The sequence below is a fragment of the Triplophysa dalaica genome, chromosome 5 (assembly GCF_015846415.1).
Source record: "Triplophysa dalaica isolate WHDGS20190420 chromosome 5, ASM1584641v1, whole genome shotgun sequence".
Taxonomy (NCBI): domain Eukaryota; kingdom Metazoa; phylum Chordata; class Actinopteri; order Cypriniformes; family Nemacheilidae; genus Triplophysa; species Triplophysa dalaica.
Window position 1 is genome coordinate 7770758 of NC_079546.1, and position 19069 is coordinate 7789826.

Genomic DNA, 19069 nt, shown 5'->3' on the forward strand with positions numbered 1-19069 from the left:
AACATTTAAAAGAAGCCACACTTTTTTAAACTGCCAAGCATGTTGCCAAGAAATGCAACATGAGTAAAAACATTAGTGAAAAGATGAAAGGAAGATAGAGGATGTGCCAGGGAAACACTGACGGGGGAGAAGTAACACTTATCAAACACCATCTAACATGCACATACACACACATTGATACACACAGACGCAAATAAACACACAGTCATGCAGATCCGACTTAAGAAAAGTTAACCTGTTACAGACAGCAGAAACATTTTGAAACTTATTTTGAGAGGGATATGCCCTTCCAAGTCTGAGTCTCAACGTCCCGTGGTCACTAAGTTACTGCCGTTCTTGCGGACAATACACACAGTGTGCTTCTCGCACATTCATCTGAAGATGAACTTTCTTCTCTTTTATAAACCACAGACACATTCACACGGCCAGCCCTGAGCCAAACACGGCAGCATCAACGTACAACAGAAAGTAATAAACTAGCCTAAACACACACATGCACTTTCTTCAGCCAGCTTATCCGAGCATTTGCTCCAGCCTATCCCTGGGTCACTTCCCTTCTGCCCGGCTTGGAAAAGTCAACGTCTTGCGTGCGCGTGTCTGTGTTTGTGAGAGAATGTGTGTCGGTGTGTGTACATACCTGTTAAACTCCTGAAAAAGCTCAGGCTCAGTAAGCATGCTGAAACAAGGGGTCTGAGATGCAGGAGTCCTTCCACGACAACATACACTTCCAACACCCGGAGACCTCCGAGAACACGCACACACATACACGCACGCCCGCTGCCTGGTGCTCCTCTAACCAAAACCAAAGACTGTTTCTGTTTCTCTCCACCGCACACACACTCTCACACGCCGAGCCTCGCACTCCCACCCCCCTCTCTCTCTCTCTCTCTCTCTCACTCTCTCTCCACCCCTCTCTCTACAGCTCTAAGCTTCTCGATAGGCTCTTAAAGGGCCAGTGCACAGTAGCACAGAGCCTCACACGCATCTCTCTCTCAGACACACACACACACCATGCAGCAGCACTGCCCCCTTCCTTCAGCCCCGTTCAGCCCTTGTGTCCCTCTGTCATAGTCCTGATCAAACAAACTTGTATACAATGTCATGCAAAACTGCGTTCATGGTTGAACAACTTTATCTACGGACCTTATTTTAATAAAAAAATCAAACAACTTAAGGTATAGGTTACCAAAATGTTTCAATTCTATCATCATTTACTCACATTTATGTTGCTTTAAAGCATCTGACCGAATGACTGTTATTGAAAACACAGAGATGTTAAGCACTACGTGAATGAATGTTTTGACATGTTTTAGTCCCCATCCACAGTCACACAAGTGTATAAATTCTTTCAAGGGAAAAAATGTTTGGAAAACATGTTTTGCAAAAACTAAAATACATTAATGAGGACAGATGTTTTTGTTTGGGTGAACTTTAAAAATATCTTTTTAATCTCTTTAAAAATAGATGTTATTGTATGATATAACAAACAGTCAAAGAAAGAAAGAAAGAAAGAAAACATGATTGTCCATGTAAAGACATTTTTACAAAGTGGATCCAAGTATATCAAACCACTTTTTTGTGAAATGCAATAAATGGTATAAGTGCCGTAATTTACCCGAATCCCCCACAAATGCACAAATCGAGGACGTCAACCACACATACACATGCGAGCTATATGCTTTTTGTTTTCCCAGTTTAACTAACATGCTGCCCAGTCAGTCTTTATTAAAGAGAGAGAGAGAGAGAGAGAGAGAGAGGGTAGAGAGAGCTAAAGTGAGAGAAAAGAAAAGAGCTATTCTTCTAAACGGAGGAAAGTAAGTCTGACAGATTGAAATATAGCAGCAACTCTGTTACGCTGAACTTTAAACAGAGTGTCAGTCTTTCTCAACCTCAGATGGCAAAACACACACGCTGCAGTTCACCTTCTATACAGACAGCTTTACAAACACAAAGCGCTTATCATATTGCTTTCATTTGTCTGAAGTCATGGTAATACTCGCCGGAAAAATTCTCTTAAATTGGAATTGGTGAACCGTAAATAAAAATACATGTTGGAAGCTGAACATAACTCAATTTATTAAGTTACCGAATTTAGAACAGCAGCATGTCGTGACCTCTCCAGGACACAGTGTAATAATGTTGTTAAGAACATTGTGGTTATATTTTGTGCTATTTCTTATTAACTGTTAAGGAAGTGATTTATGGGGACAGTAAGGACATAATTGGACCCTGTTTGCCCTCTGCTACTCCTAGAGGACTTTAGGTCGGCCCTTGAAATGTATACTCTTGTGTGAATAAAATTTTTAAACGGTCTGAGACTGATCATTTAAAAGTGTAAAAACACTTCCCCCCACACGATCATTCATGACACATTACACAAACAGCATGGGACATGTTTAAGGTTAATTTGTTCAAACCCCTAATGCTAATTAGCGTTAGCAATAGCTTTGCTTGCCTTAGAAATCATCACTAAATAGTATACAAATCTCAAATAGCATGTTGTGTGTCTGACATTCAGAGGTTTGTCAGATTTAAACCGAACTGGATACAACAGTGAAGAGAACATATTGAATACACAATGCACACATGTACGCATTCAAACACACACACGCAAGCACAAGCAGCGCATTAATTAGCTTTTCTCAGTTAGCAATTATCTGTAGTTAAACATTTTAACAATCTTTCAAGTCAAGGCTACAAGGTGACAGAAAAATAGAGGTAAATAAAGAAAGAGAGGTGAAATAACATCAACAACAGACCAGTGAGACAAAAGACGTGAAGCGGAAAATCCATCAGAAGAGAAATAAAGGGAAGAGCCAAACAGTTTCATCCACTTTAAAAGCAGCTATAGATGAAGATGGCTTTTTAAGAGAATCTGTTCATGAATAGGGAAGGCAGGTGCTTTCAAGGTTCAAACTCTCTAGACGGACTGATTCAAATCCACAAACTTTACTTTTCCAACAGGGTGCAGTTGAACTGCTGCGTGTGCGTATGTGCATGCAGGTATTTCCAAACGCATAAACAGTATGTATGTGTGCATGCTTTTCGGATATCTCCGGTCGATCTGTAAAACAATGTACACAGGTATGTAATTGCATTGTGGAAACATGTGTGCATGCAGGTTTTTATCTGTTTATCTCGAACGCAAATACACATGTGCGGCATATGCACGCATGCAAACGCACAATAGGTCCCTTTAGCAGATGTATTGTCCGAGCCCCTCGCAGCTGTCCTGCATTAGAGGCCCGGAGAAGTGAGGGTCTGACACAGACGAGCAGTAAACAATTCCCTTCCACCATTACACACAACTGTTAAGTTCAAGTATTACCCCCGAAGAGTCAAAAAATAAGTTCTTCAGATTTCTGAACTCCATCAGCATGTAAATTCTTTACGAAACAGAAAAAAAAGTCTTATATCGAAAATCTGAATATTGTTCTGTTGTCAAATTTAAGGAAACAGTTCACCCCCCTAAAAAAGAATAAATTCTTTCAAAATGTAATAACCTTCATGTTGTGCCAAATCTGTACAACTGTGGAACACAAAAGAAGAAATTCTGAAAACCGCTTTGGTCTTTTCTATACAATTCAAACGAGCAATGGAGCTTTCAAGCTCCAGAAGCCCCATTAAAGTCATACTAAAGTAACCTGCTGTCCAAGTCTTCCTTAGTCATACAATAGCTCCGGGTCATTATCAACTTAAAATCTTGTGATAAATATAGCTCGCTTTGGCCTTTTCATGAGATAAGTGGCAAAGTCTAATTCATAATTGAAGGATTTTTTTGTGTCCCGGTAGTTTTAAGAAAGTTCGCAAAAGTCTGAGCAACTTTCTCTTAAATCAGATGTCACGAATAAGTCAAAAAGAGCTTGGGTGTCATGAAGAGTTTTCAGTACTTTTTGGTCTGTTTCCAATTCAAAGCTATCTGTATCATTGGCAGCAGTATCACTGGCCATTATTGTGATGCTTTTAAAGCTCGGAAGCTCCAGTCTCCATTCACTGCCGTTATATGCAAAAGAGCCACCAGTGCATTCTTCAACATTCATCATTTTGTGTTCTATTAAAGGAAACAAAAAAAAGATTTTCGTATTTAGAAGAGCTGTTCCTTTAGAGCCAGGGGTAATGGTACAGTTCTGGAGGAAAGACGTCTCCGACGTCCATCTCTCATTCACTTTCTCTCTCTGGCTTGTGTGAGGAGTGTGACAAGGTTGCGAAGTGTGTTTATCTTGACTGAGGGAGAGGAAATCTCCGTCCGATGGCTGAGTGGCAGACGAGAGAAGCCATTAAGATAGAGTCCTTATCTCCCCCCTCAGCAGAAGACCGCCTTTACACATACACACTGAAAATCTCTGAAAGTCAGTCTGCGCTGCTGTCAGTCATCTTGCAACGGTAAGTATCAACATATCTCAACATACACAACAACGGTGGTCTAGCTGAGGCCGGCGGTGGGGAGTGAACATCTTAGTATGTTTTTCTCTGTTCCACACGCAGTGCTCTTCGAATTGTCAGCCTGTTGAAATGTTAACGGTTTATAAGCAGTTCAGCTGCTAACTTTATTCTGTCAACATATAAAATATATTTTGGTGGGTTTACTCGCATATCTTGACAACCCTATCTCTCTCCACTGAAATGACCCTAACACAATGTAAACATTGGGATTTTTAAGGATGTACATATGAAGAGTCCATTTGAAAGTCAAAAATCATGTTTTTTGGTGCATTCTAAATAATAATATCAGTCTTCAGTTGGGTTGTTTTGATTAAGTAATAATAACAAAAAAATACAGCTTACTAACACATTAAAAACTTGATAACAAAATAATAAACATGATTTATGAATTTATGTAAAAAATGGATGTTTTGCAAATAAACTCTTCGTATAGAGTCTGACTCACAAAGCTACCGTATGGTGAAATATACAGTATGGGCGACTTTAATGGTACTGGAATGAAGTTCTTCCTAATAATTCATGACTCTTCATAAAAAAAATTATTTTGTGAAATCTATTGTTATTCACTATTAATCAACAGGTTTGTTTTGGTTGTTTCTATGAGCCAATGTGTTGTTGAGTGTTGCCCTGTTTACCTCTCTGTAGGTCAGTTTGTGAAGTGAGTCATTTGTTCCTGTAGTTCTACAGGATGTATAATCCATCTGGATTACAGGTACACGGTTTACAGGTTGTGTTTAATAATACACAAACAAGCTGCCTCCTCCTTGCGCTTGGGAATGAAGATTGTGAATAAAGAAGGGAAAGATGACAGAAAGAGAGAGAGTCTCTTCTCGCCATTAGAGCCGTAATGGGGAGCTGCAGGAGCCAAAATGATGATGAACGACAATACCAGAACTATCTGTGTTCTTATATCTCACCCCTTTTATTCATCCATTCATCGCTCCCTCCCTCTGACCACCCCACTCTCCTTTTCTCATTTAAAAGCCTAATGCTACACATTTTAGCACCGTTTCACCCCTGAAGCCATCTGAGGGGTTTATTTTTATCATTTGGTTTTATATTACCATTTTAAGCCTTTCTGACTCCTAGTATTAAATAAAAGATCGATTCGTTACATTACCTTTAAACTTGCTTAAAAACCCTCAACGGTCACATGGGTGGTCACGTTTATACACTCCTGGTCTTGACATCACAACCATGATAATTTCTGCAGCTTTTAGTTAAGTCACCCCGTGAATCTGTGGCAACAAGAGAAAGAACGAAAGAGAAAGCCAAACGAGAAAAGCAGAAGGCGACACTAAGATGATTCTCCACAGCGGTTTAGTGCGGTTCCTCTAGAAGTCCGTCTGCAAGAAGCTGGATGGAGCAAAGCTCTCAGATCTACGGCCTGAAGCTACAACACCTCCTCATCCTCCAACTGCCTTCATGCCTCTAATGATGTCGGCTTTGCCTTTTAACTGGGGATGAAGTGAAGGCCAAAGCTCCACTGAGATGAAAAGAGTTCACTGTTAGGAGTTCATTGTCTCTAGAAGAGAAATGACCCGTTGCTAACATGAACTGCTCAGAGGTTGATTATATAGCTCAGCAGATCTAATGGAGTTTTCAATTAGGTTTCTCGTAATTTAACTTAGTCTCTGATTCTCAGATGTATTTTCAGCTTCCTTTAGAAATCTGTGCTATGTATTCGTTGTCTAGATTCAAGAAAGATATCAAGGAGTTCTCATTTGTAGATTTTGGGGGAAAGTTAAGATAAACCAGTGGTGTTCCTGTTTGTGTTTGGGGAACTACATTGCTAATACTGTCTGCTTTTGAGGAAGCCGATTAGCCTTCGAGGAAGAGAGAGAGATGCGAGCGAGATCGTTCTCTTAATCCGGTTCACCTAAAGCCACATCCTCCTTCATCCCAAACTCCTCTCTGCCTCTCCTCTTTTACGGCCTCTGACAGTATCGTAATCCCTCCAGCCATCTTTTTCTTTTCTGTGCCATAGGCGTCCCCGTCCATCCTCGACCCCGCTGCCAGAACACTCCAGTCTGCCCACCACGGTCCTGTCAGCTCCTGAGGACTACAAGCTCAAACCCCTAAACCACCAATCCTTTCCAGCCAAACACCTGACACTGGTGACCCTCGGAGCGGCACATCTCCTAGACTACCTAACACGCGCAAGGAGCCAACGCTCGCCATGCCAAACTGTCAGACATGGTGCCATGTAATCTCATCCAAACATCCTAGATCCTTCCTTACACATACACAAACACACAAACACGAAAACACACCATATTAAACCTGCCAAGCAAGACTTTTCCCCATTTCCAGAATGCCAAATACCCTCAAACACTGCCATCCACCATTAACTTCCTCAGGGAGGATTCTGGGAATGTAAAGTAAAAAAGGGTCAAGTTTTAACAATGCAATAATTTTATGGGAATATGAGTGTTTTACTGGATGATATGGAAATTCAAGATAATGCAAATAAACATTTTGTTATTTTTTTTACTATTATCTTTATAAGTGAATACCGGGTCAAATGTGCAGGGAATTAATCTTTACGCGCTTAAGGTGTGTGCATGTGTGTTTGTGTTATCGTATTTGTTTCCTGCGATCCCCCTCTGGCACACAGATGGTTAAGCCCACCCAGCAGAGTGCAGGAGGACGGGGGAGGGGCAGGCACATAGGGCACAGGCTACAGATGGCACGGAGGGCATCGCCAACCAGACTGCATGGCATGCGGAGGGGAGGGAACCGTGTGCGGTACGGATGTGTGCGTAAGGTAGACAATACCCTATTGCCAATGAGGTTTGCATTTTTGCTTGAAGTTTTTCCTTCATTCTTTCTCCCCCATGTCACTTCCTGTCCTTGTTGGCCGTGTTTTCGATGCCATGCACTTTTTGATACTCAATAACGACCAAAGTTCGATGAAGGTGGCAGAAGAATATGATTAAAAAACGAGTTTTTACATGAAAAGAGATGGTTCAACCCAAAATGATAATACTGTCATGAATTACTCATCCTCTTGTCGTTCCAAACCTTGATACATTTCTTTGTTCTGTTGAACACAAAGAAAGATATTTGGATGAATGTTAACGACTGAGGTTTCTCATTGACTATCACAGGAAAAAAAGTGTTTTTGAAGAATTAATGTAAAAACCATTTGACCTTTGACGACCATTTTCTACTAATTAAGAAATCTCAGTTGCTGACATTCTTCTAAATATCTTTCTTTGTGTTTAATAGAACAACTACGTTTATACAGGTTTGGAACTATTTGAGGTCGAGTAATTCATGACAGAATTATAATTTTTCGGTGGAGTGTCCCTTTAAAGTCTTTAAAGAGTTTCTTTGAAATTCACCAAACTGAGTGATTCAAACCAGCCATTGGATAGTCCTGCCCCCAACAAACCTAATAGGCTGAAGCCATTCTGACGGTCAGGATGTTCAAACAAACCAAAGTGTACAGTAGTATGAAAAAAAGCTGCCTATAGGAAAAACTCAATATATCAATGTCTTAAAAATTGGCATATTAAGCCAGAATGGGACAGTGGCACAAAAATAACACACTTTCCCTTTTAAACAGCACAAACACACTCTTTCAAGCATCTAGCATCTGTCTCCTTTCCCTGTTTCCTGTGTTATAGATCAGTTGTGCGTGTGGGGGGAACACCACGTGGGAAAGAGTCAAACAAAAGCTTGTTCACACAGGTGACAACATGAAGTAAACGCTGCCATTAGAAGAGCCGGGCCACGGCTTGGTTGCCATGACGGTAAGCAGAACACAGAAAGGACGTGGCACGATAGCCCCTACCGCTACCGCCAAAAATGACATAATCATCAGGTGTAGTCAGGAACACAAATACAGTCAAACAATCGTCTCTGTTCAAGAGCATCGTGTGTGCCATCTTGGCTCTAAATTCCAACATTTGGATTAAGCTATTCTCCATCACAAAACACTCTCATTTCCTCTGTAGACACCAGGAATGTCAGTCAAATCAACCAGCTATTTGTAGTGTGAATGAGTGAATTAATAAACAGGTGGGAGTACAAATAAACAATCGAGTGAGTGAATGAATGAATAATCAGCAGCGCTTCAATTATGAGAATACTTCCTGTCAGCTTTCAGCGGCTTAAGAACAGATGTACCGCACACAGCAGATGTGTCCCGTTGGAGACGCATCTGAAAGTTCATCTCCACCCAGGCCCTTTAAAAGACACTTTCTGCTCAGATATTGTCGTTTGTCTTTTTTTTCCATAGCTGCACCGCGCCAGAACTGGCCCGGGGAAAAAAAAAACGGCGAAAATCTTTGGCACTCTGCGAATCTTTGAAGCGATTTGGAGAGAGATGACTTACGAAAATTAGGAGCGTATCGTCAGATTCCAGTTTGAATGTACATGAAACACAACAGGGGAAATTTTTCTCAAAGATAAGTATGTGGAAACACGCACAAAAGCACACCCACACTAACAAACCCACACACAAACTAGCCTTCCTCTGTTTGTTTGCTTTTAAGATGCTATGGGTTCAACTACAGTAGAAGAATTTTTTATTTACCAATTTTAACTTAACAAACGTAATGTATATATAAGAGGTGTATACAAACAGACCATCGTCTCAAGCAAATGATTTCTTACATCCATGTGTTAGTTTTATGTTTCTCATAAATTTCTTCCGAAATAATGAAATAACTCAAATTAACATTTCATGTAAATATATTCAGTAAGTAACCTCTTAATGTATTACAAGACCCCTACGCTTTATACCAGGGGTCCTAATCACAATGATTTTGTTATGATGACTGAATCAAGGGGATCTTTTACCTACACTGTATAACTAACCAAAAAGTGTGGCTGTCACACCATTTCTTTGAGAGTCTTTCCCAGCCCAACGCAGCAACATTGGCCGAACCATTGAGGAGAGTTTGGAGTGGGACGATCAATGGCAGATAGTTTGAGTGTTCAGGAGACCTGTCTGACAACGATCATTATTTATGCACATTTGTTCCCAAATGCAAGTGGTCCAAAAGTTTCTTCGGATTCTTCAACAAACAGTATAAAACTGCCAAACCAATACATAGTAAAATGAATATGTTACTTCATTGCATATGTTTGAGAGGTTCAATGACACGACGGACATGGCTTTGTCAAGATGCTGTGGAGTCCCAGATCACATGGATTGTGAATTCAAGGCCAAATGAACACGCACACAAACACACACACACACACACGTACAGTGGTGTCTTTGTAGTGAGTGCTGCGAGTATGATCTCTATGAATCTCCATTGTGGTGCCCATGGGAGCAGATGTCACTGGCATTCTTTCAATTGTCTCTCTCTCTCTCTGTTCAGAGTGCAAAGTGAACACCAGATGGAGAGACTGTGTTTGGTACTCCAGTCTCTCTAACTGCTCATCACAATGAACGCTTACATGTGATCTCTGAGGCTGATTTTCTTCCTCCGTTTCCTTCCTTCTCTCTCTCTCATCACAAAGAAAACAAAAGACTTTCTTTTACTTTAAACGGCGAACACACTGTACACAGAGCTCATAGGCTCAGCGGATGGCTTTTTTTCACTATTTCTCCGAGGCTGATGTTGGAAGGGGAGTCCCTGAGCTGGGGTCTACAGACGAGTGTATTATTTCATTAAGTGCTTTTCAGGCCAGAGGATTTGGGGACAAACCTTCAAGCGGAGTGTGACAAGGTTATGACCTCTTACAACCTCTGCCAAGCACATCACACACACACATTATTTTGCCTTTCAATCAACACAGATATCGGGTATGGGCACAGACATCCAAATATTTGGAAACGACTGCCATAATCGATTCAGAAAACACTCTCGCTTTTTTCGGGTTTTTTTAACACTAGGTTTACACTAAATACAGTAACTTGTTGCAAACATGCCAACAGGTATGTTAAGAGCAAAAGTGTATATCTAAAGACTTGTCGTTCGAGTGCTTAAGAGGACGAATGATTTACCTGAAGAGCACTCACGTTGGTGTATTAAAATATCTGTCAGATACTCAAGTAGTCAAAATGTCCATCCCCAAATACAAAGACCAAACAACACTGTCCAAACGAGAGCACTGAGAGTGGAGTGATCAGGGGCCGATGCAATGGAGGAGGAGGAGCGGAGGTGGCGGGGGGGCCCCGAAAAAGGAGGTCCGTAGAAGGTTAGACAGAATTCTGCATTGTTAAAGCGAGAGCTCCACGTTCTGTTGATCTGAACTGATCCGAAGAAACAAAACGCCATTGTTCCTCGCAGATGGAAGCGAGTGTCGTCAAGGTAACCAGATTAATCTCCCCTTTCTGTGCTTCCTCCGGTGGAGAGTGCTAATCGGCGGGCTCCTTTCACGCTAAAGCTAGCCTCAAAGCCCGGCCTCTAACTAGCCCTCTAATTAGCCGCAATTACAATGAAGACAACATGATGAGATAATACAAATTTGCAAAATAATGACATACCACGACAAAATATTCCTCCTACTAAGCAGCAGATTTGTTCTCTCTCTCCCTTTCTCCTCGGAGCCACAATGAGCCGGGGCCCTCCTAAAGCTGCCCGGCAGGATGGTGCTGCATTATCAGACACAGGGATTCATTGTCAGCCCGCTGTTTTCCTCAATCACCAGGCCATTGTCTGGAGTCTTAAATAAAAACGACTCGAATGCAAGAGCACATAATGATCCCCTTCTCACCGGCATACAGAGAGGAGCAGACAGCGGTACACATCAAACATGCACTGAAACGTTCACACACACAAACACACACCGACCCTCTTGGGCTCAGGGGCCGGACACACAAGCAAAGGTGTTTCGCAACACATTTATTCAGGATGGGGAGAAAGAGAGAGAGAGAGAGAGAGAGAGAGAGAGAGGTTTAAACAAAAGGAGAAGGGAATGATTGAGAGAACAAAAGAGTGAATAAATGAAAGAGAGAGAGAGTGGGAGATGGGGAAGGGAAATGAATGCAAACACAAGAGAGTGATATGAAAGTAGACTGAAGGTAAGGATGGAGAGAGAGAAAGAAAGATAGATGAGTGATGGAACAGCCTGTTTGTTAGATCAAATTAAACAGCCCTCAGTCAGCAAGACAACGCACGCTTATGACATCAAACAAGACACCCAGAAGACACATACAGAGACGATAGAAAACATGACTGCTGATAGGACATGAAAGACTACACATGTATACACATGTGTAGAATTAAAGGACTCGAGGACGAGCTCTAGATGTACTTTTTGCAATCGGCTTTTATTCTTACAACGCTTTGGGGAAAGATCGCTACCACCCCCACCGTAGCTTCCTCAGATATGATATGTATATTTCTGTATCAAGGCTCACTTATCACATAAATCACTACAAAATGTATCACTCACACATTCACGTTTGGATAGACCTACAGGACTTTTATAGCCCGTCTGCTGATATTATGTTGCCTTAAGCTATTTAAAAGGGAGTCCAAATCAGCCCACATTGTTAACCTCGGCAGACCTGTTAAACGATTTCGCACGCTGTTGAACTGAATCATCACAATGAAAAAGTCTGCCGGGTGCTCAGTGCGAATCCATCAGAATTCAACAAAAGATCTGCTATCATATCGCACCGATAAGATCCGATCGATCGGAGTTCATTAGACTTATCATCGGAAGCAGGTGTGAGAAAGCATGGCTCTCATCATAGACGGACGGCGTTTGAAGTCTATTTCTCGTCATTAACCCAACCTTCATTCATTAACAAACACAGTGGCTGCACTCAAAGACGCCGCTCCAGTTTCACTTGTTGTTTTCTTTCGCTACACCTTATTAGGGATCGCGCTCCTCAAACCAAATAATTATTTTCGAGTCATTAAAAGAAAAAGATGAATAATGACATTGAAAGCACTAGAGATTTGCTCGGCTTTCTTAATATTTGCGATATTTTGAGGTGTTTTCTCTTCGGCTGTTGTGTAAACAGGAGTTGGGCGGTTAATGAGGAGACAGGAATAAAAGGAGACACCTGAATCAAAGCCGAGACCAGATATTAATCTCAGTCTTTCGGCAACATTATTAAGTAGAGATGGTTTTCTTTTCGTTCACAATAGCTTTGATGTTATTAAAGCAAAACAGACTTTTAAAGATACATATGGTAGTGGTGACTCATGTTCATTATGTCGGGTCACTTGTGGTCATTTCAAAACACAGAATCGGTTTATCCCTCTATGTTCACAAAATGTGTCGAAAACATACTGTACTATTTAATGTCTTGGTTAAGATGTCACAAAGCCTACCACTAACATCCTATTTCAGGTTTTTCAATTAACTGTAGACAATATAGGAAACTTAAAACTTGTAATACTGTAGATTATACTGTATTAAAAAAAGATACTGTAATTCTATAAAGTTATAACATTCAAACCATGTGACAACTTACCCCAGCTTGAAAGTCTACTTTCATTATATAGTTTGTATTTATTGTATTCCAATTTGATCTTCTTGTGTTTTGGCTGTGGGTTTTACCTGTCTCCAGCTTCAGCTGTCTTCATTCCTCCAGCAGACAGCGTGAACGTGTGTTTGTGTCTCTTGAAATGGTCTGCAACACAGGCATTACAGGATTCAGATTAGTGCGATTGTGCTGTCATCCCCTGTTAACACAATCTTGTTCCCTGGACTTTTTTATCTTTATTGTGTTACAGCAATTACTGCAAGAACCGTAATTCAATTAACATAACATTTTAACCAGTTGTCAACACAGTGTCAAAGAAAAATGCCAAAGGAAACATCAGGAATTTCGCTAAATTAATTTTAAAAAATGAAAGAAAACCCAAATAAACTTAGTGAAGTTTTTGCCCTCGGAATAACTACTGCTTGGACTGCATTTGGCAGTGGTTACGTCAGATGTTAATCTCGCCGGGTCTCTGTAAGCATGTAGAAAAACGTTGTATTCTCTTTTTGGAGCCAGAATTGCTTAAGCTCAAGTTTTTGAACTTCAATATGTCGCTTTACAGTTGCTGATTTGGACCGAGGTCTGAGGTTCAACTGGGAACCCTCTCGGTTCCATGCCGTTACAGTTTGACTGTCGCTTTATATTGCAGGTTGTGTTATTGAAAATGTCTTTTTTTAAGTTTTATCCATTTGCTGGATTTGATTGTTGGGAGGATGATCTCAATGTAATGTTCTATGATAGGGTTGTGGCAAACTTAGTGCCCCAAAAAATCCAAAAGGTTTAAATTTGGCATTATCTAATGATATCTTGTAAAATAGGTCTTTACACCCCTTTGGGTAAACTCCAGCCTAGATGCGAAATGAGCTCTATCTGCGAAGTCTTTGTTCTTGCCACCCTTCTGTCAAAGAGATTGATGAATTGTACTTGCTATTGTCTTCTATCGCAGGGGTTTTCAAAGTTTTTGATGCCAAGGACCCCCAAATAAAATGAACCTTTTGAGAGGGACCCCATTTCTAAAATACATATCCATTTATAATGTTTTATGTGCATAAACTTAGATAAATAGTAAACGTGATATTATCAAGACAACATATCGTTTCCGGATGTAAAAGTTGGCAATACATGTTGGATGTAAACTGTAAAATTCTGAAGAGACATTTCAATTCAAATGTAATGTAGCAACTTTCACTTTGAGTGCTAAAAATGGAACCATAGTGAAAAAGTCACTAGAAAGAGCAATAATGTTTTTTAGACTCTAACAAATTTTGCTTGATCTTATTTCCTTTCAACTATTCTGCGGACCCTTCTACCCTTTTGGAGGCCCCCTGGGGGTCCCCAGACCCCAGTTCGAAAAACCTCTGTTCTAATTAATACTCTCAGTCATCTCGATCATAGAGGACTCCATCAAAGTTGGCATAGCACTTCTTGTCTGGACCATTAGTCAATACAGGTCGAGAAGCAGTCCCTCTTTCAGTTTTAGTGTTTCAATATTTATATTTCTTCATATACATTATTATTACGTAATCATTTTGATTCGTTATTAATGATCTGTTGATTGTTCTAATGTTTACAAGTATTAAAAACCTGAAACAGGAAGTGATTCCGAACCGGTGTCGCAAACGCTCTATAACAATGTGAATATTTTGAATAAAACTTGTTTATGTTTATATACATATATATAGTGCATGAGGGGGCGGAGAGAGACAGAGAAATATGGGATGTGGGTTAATATGTGTGACTTGGTGACTGTGGATCATTACCAGATGAAAGGAATGATGCGCAGGGCTCTTAATGAGACTGCAGTGTGATTAATACTGACACTCTGAGCTGTCTCTAATTACTCTAATTCAATCAGGCTCGCTTACACGCACACGCATGCACACGCAGATAACACACTAACATGAGTGTACATGTACAACATCCTCTCATTCCCTCAAATACAGATGTACATTTTTAAACACAGTGACTGCTGCGAGTTGTTCTTGTAAATGGAAGCGTCTGGAGTGACTGCGATGGGTTAAACAGAGAAGCAGTCAACCGTTTAAACGCCACCTAAACGGGATACGCAAACTACAATCCAGTCGTGTTTACAGACCTCCCCATAGCTTAACTCCCACGTAAGAAGCTATAGGGGTAGTTCTCCCAAAAATGAAAATTCATTTATCATTTATTTACCCTCATGTTGTTAAAACCTGTATATGATTTAAAAGAATATATTTTGAGAAATGTCTCTGTGGTTTTGTGTTCATACAATGGAAGTCAATGGGATCGAATATGCTTGGTTACCAACATTCTTTAAAAATATTCCTTTGTAATCTGTAAAAGATGAAACTCATACGTTTGGTATGACATGAGGGTGAGTAAATGATGAGCGAATTTTGATTTTAGGGTGAATGAACCCCTTTTGTCCCAATCATAAAAAATAACTATATTAGCATCCTTAGATGATGCATGCAGTGGTTTTATGGTCACAAATGAATGAGCCCCTGAAATTTTAACACATTTTGATTGGCTATCAATGTTCATCAGCTGGAATAACACTTATTGTTCCTCCGTAATACGATATCTGTGGTGTCAGCTATTAGAGATGGTTTCGGCGGTAACAACAAACAAACATTATGTGTAACTCAACTTCCGGTAGGCCTCTGCGAAGAATAAATAACTGTACTTTTAATTTAATTTAATACACTTAATATACAATGAAATGGGAATACATATTCATATCAATTTCATTTAAACTACATTTTTACATCTCAAACAAACACAGACCAGAAGTTCAGGCCAGCGTGCGCGTCCGATGAAACCATCTATATAAACGATTTTTAAAACATTATAGTTATCGTTCTTAGTGTAAACGAGTGTTACGGAAAAGTCAGAGGTCCAGACAGATAACAAACAATGAGCGTGATAGTATTGGGTGAGCCCAGGCCGGTGTGTGACTCTCTGGTGTAAATTCACTGCTTTGCTATGTCGTAATTAGCAGAGCTGCTTGACTGACGACCTCATTAACAAGTGGCATCGTGCGATTCAATTTGTGCTTTTTTGTGGAGGAATCTAAAAGGATGTTGCTGCTTATTATCATAATTAAGACAGCTGATTCCTTCACTCGTACGCTGGGAAGGATGGCTTTCATTAGCCCAGCGGTTCTGGAACGGATTTGGATTTGACGCTCAAGTCCGACACTGTTTGCTTGCTGCTGTTTACACAACGAAGGAGTCCAATAAACCGCTTTCAGCGGTTTTTGGTCTTTTCCACCCACTAATATGTAAGCATACGGGACAGGAGTTAAAGGATAATCTGGGCTTGTTAAGAAACAGATGCAAAGATAAATTCCTCTGGCATTCATGTAAGATGAATGGCAGGGTGTGAGAGAGAGAGAGCGATAGATGGATATTAAATGAGCAGATCTTGAGCGGCTGTCATTGTTTAGAAGACATCATGTTCCTTAAAGGGATAGTTCAACCCGAAATGAGAATTCTACCATGATTTATTCACTCTCTTATCATTTTAAACCGGTATGACTATATTCTGCAGAACACAAAAGAAGAGATTTTGAAGAACGTTGGAAACCAAACAATGGCGGTATCCATTTACTCCTTTTGTACAGACACAAAAGCAGTGGAAGTCAATGGATCCTGGGGTTGTTAACTTACCAATATTCTTTAAAATGTCTTTGTGTTCTGCAGAAGATAGTCATACAGGTTTGAAATGACAAGAGGGTTCGTAAATGATGACAGAATTTTCATTTCTGGGTAACTTATCCGTTAAAAGCACTGTTACATCTTTATGTTCAGAGCTTTGGATCGCAAAACGTTTAGTACAATCCAGTTTTGGTTTTCTTGTTGTGTGGCTAAAGAAAAGTTTAGAAATTGTTTGGAATATTGGAAAAGCCAATTGAATGCAAGTAAATCAATCACAGGTGAACTATTCTGTAAACCAATAAAGGTTTATGACACAACACAATACCCCACAAGAATGTGTGCAGTCGGCACTCCCACAGTACACAAAGCATATACCCCCTACATGTGTGTATATATGCTTGTGTATCCAAGGTGTGAACGGTTAGTAAGTTGGACTGGAAGGTTTAGACGTTACCGGGTGAAAGGCTCTTTGTTAAAGAAAAAGAGGAAAGGGGTCGGGTAAAGAGGGGGGGGGTTACTTGAGCAGGATAATGCACTTCATTGTATTTTGTGCAGGAATGTGCAGAGGTATGGTTCAAATCAATGCCCCGCACACTGCCATTGTCCCAACCTTGCAGCCCCTCGCTACCTTGACGACCCCCCACCGGAATTAGCATGCCCCGCCCCCCTGCCTGCACTTGAAGGAAGAAAGCGATTAAACTGGACCTGAGGCTAATCCCTCCCCGTGTGTGACTTTGTGTGTGCGGCTCAAAGTATAATAAGGAGCAGACGTAGCAGAGGCTCGCTTCCAGTCTGCCATGCCTTGGCCTTAATTAGAAGAGACACAAACGGTGGGCTAGAAAATTAGTACTGTAACCACGCGCGAGTTACCCAAAACCAGACGAACACGCCCGCATTCATCAGAGGAGAACTTTGAGGTCAAAGGGCAGTGAGAGAAGTACGGAAAAAATGCCACAGGAGGCCCATGGTCGGACCTTAAGACAGACAGAGGCACAATGTGCACATTCAGCTGTGTCTGATCTGTATCTATTCTTTACCCTCTTTCATACGCCTAGTTAAATATGATTTGGAAAGAACCAGGTACGATGCTTGAAAATGTTGTTATTTTATTACATCATTTGTAAAGGTGTTTTAAAGCAACACTACATCGCTATAACAGTTGAGAACTTCATCAAAACAGCAAACTTAAAGAGACCATTCACCCGAAAATAAAAAATCTGTCATCTTTAATTCACCGTCATGTCATTCAAAACCTGTCATGACTCCTTCTTGTGTGAAACCCAAAATAAGTGATTTGAGAACTGTTTTGTCTTCATACAATGGGGAGCAATGTTGTTTGGTTACCAACGTTCTTCAAAATATCTTCTTTTGTGTTCTGCCGAAGAAAGAACGTCACACAGGTTTGAAATGACAAGAGTGATTTTTTCATCGGTAAAAACCTTCCTGTCAAGCCATCCACACGCTCACCTGTCTGTACAGTACCGTGTGAGGATGTGTGCGCTGAGGTTGTGAATGTGAAGAGGGGAATCCTGGATTGACTGTATTTAATTACTGTCAGTAGATGTGTCCCGCTGGAGATCTCTAATTAGACTTTTACATGCTGATGTAATTACCTAAGAGTGCTGAATATGTTTCATTTAATACAGCCCTCCTGTTTCTAAACAGACGGTCTCTTCTGCGATGCTGCGCAGGTACGCGGGCAACCTGTTTCTGTATGTAGGGCCCTTTGATGCGGCTCCTTTGAGAGGCACTCAGCTGCGTCTAGCCACATGGCCTTGTAGAACAGCACAACATTGAGGCCAGTCTTGTACAAACAAGACACTGTGGCGCGGATGCGTAACTGAGGACAACCTGACTCTGTGTACAGGACTGTCTTTGTGGTCGAGTGGAAGGGCCTACGGCGCAGCTCCACAAGGGGGCCCATCCCAATCCCAATCTAAAGAAGTATCAGCCCCAACTCCACAAGTGGGCTGATATTGGTTAGTTCAGCTTAAATAAATATTCTGCATTCATTTATTCACACTCACGTCATTCAAAATCTGTATAGGGCTCTTGAGAAGATATTTTGAGAAATGTTGCAGCGGTTTTGTGTGGTTACAATGGAAGTCAATGGGGACTAATGTTATTTGTTTACTAGTGTTCTTCAAAATATCTTCGTTTGTTTTCTGCAGAAGAAAGAAAGTCTTACAGGTTTGTATTGACATGAGGTTGAGTTAATGATGAAAGAATTTAAATGTTTGCGAGAGCTATCACTAGATACTTCTCAATTACAGGTTTTGGTTTAGTTTAGACTATGAAAAGTTGCAGATTACAAACTTAAGTGCATAAGTGTTCCCAACAGGATGTCTTTTCAACATAGCACTGAAAATATTCAGTTGAAAAGCTCCGATTTATCTGCGTGCACGCACTCCATACAATTCTGTTAATCTGCTTGGCGACAATGGCCATTGTGTAAGACCCATTGCGCATACAATTAAATCGAACCGAAACAGGAATGCCATCCAGATGCAGCCAAGATTTGGCGTTAAACCAAGCGAATCCCACACAAAAGGTTGTTCATCGCAGAGGCGCTGCGGCAAGT

The 19069-nt window shown here is 40.7% G+C and overlaps 1 protein-coding gene across 9 annotated transcripts in view; it reads right to left on the minus strand.

Moving 5' to 3' along the window:
* sox5 (SRY-box transcription factor 5) overlaps positions 1 to 19069 on the minus strand; it is a 162825-nt gene that overhangs the window by 70527 nt on the left and 73229 nt on the right. For 6 of the 9 annotated variants that reach the window (XM_056748660.1, XM_056748658.1, XM_056748656.1 and 3 more), the window contains one exon: positions 12922 to 12994. In XM_056748660.1, the coding sequence (XP_056604638.1) occupies positions 12922 to 12947 (26 nt within the window). In that variant the 5' untranslated portion in view covers positions 12948 to 12994. Of the gene's footprint in view, positions 1 to 637; positions 840 to 12921; positions 12995 to 19069 lie in introns of those variants that run through there. The other 3 variants (XM_056748662.1, XM_056748663.1, XM_056748659.1) reach the window with 1 other exon arrangement.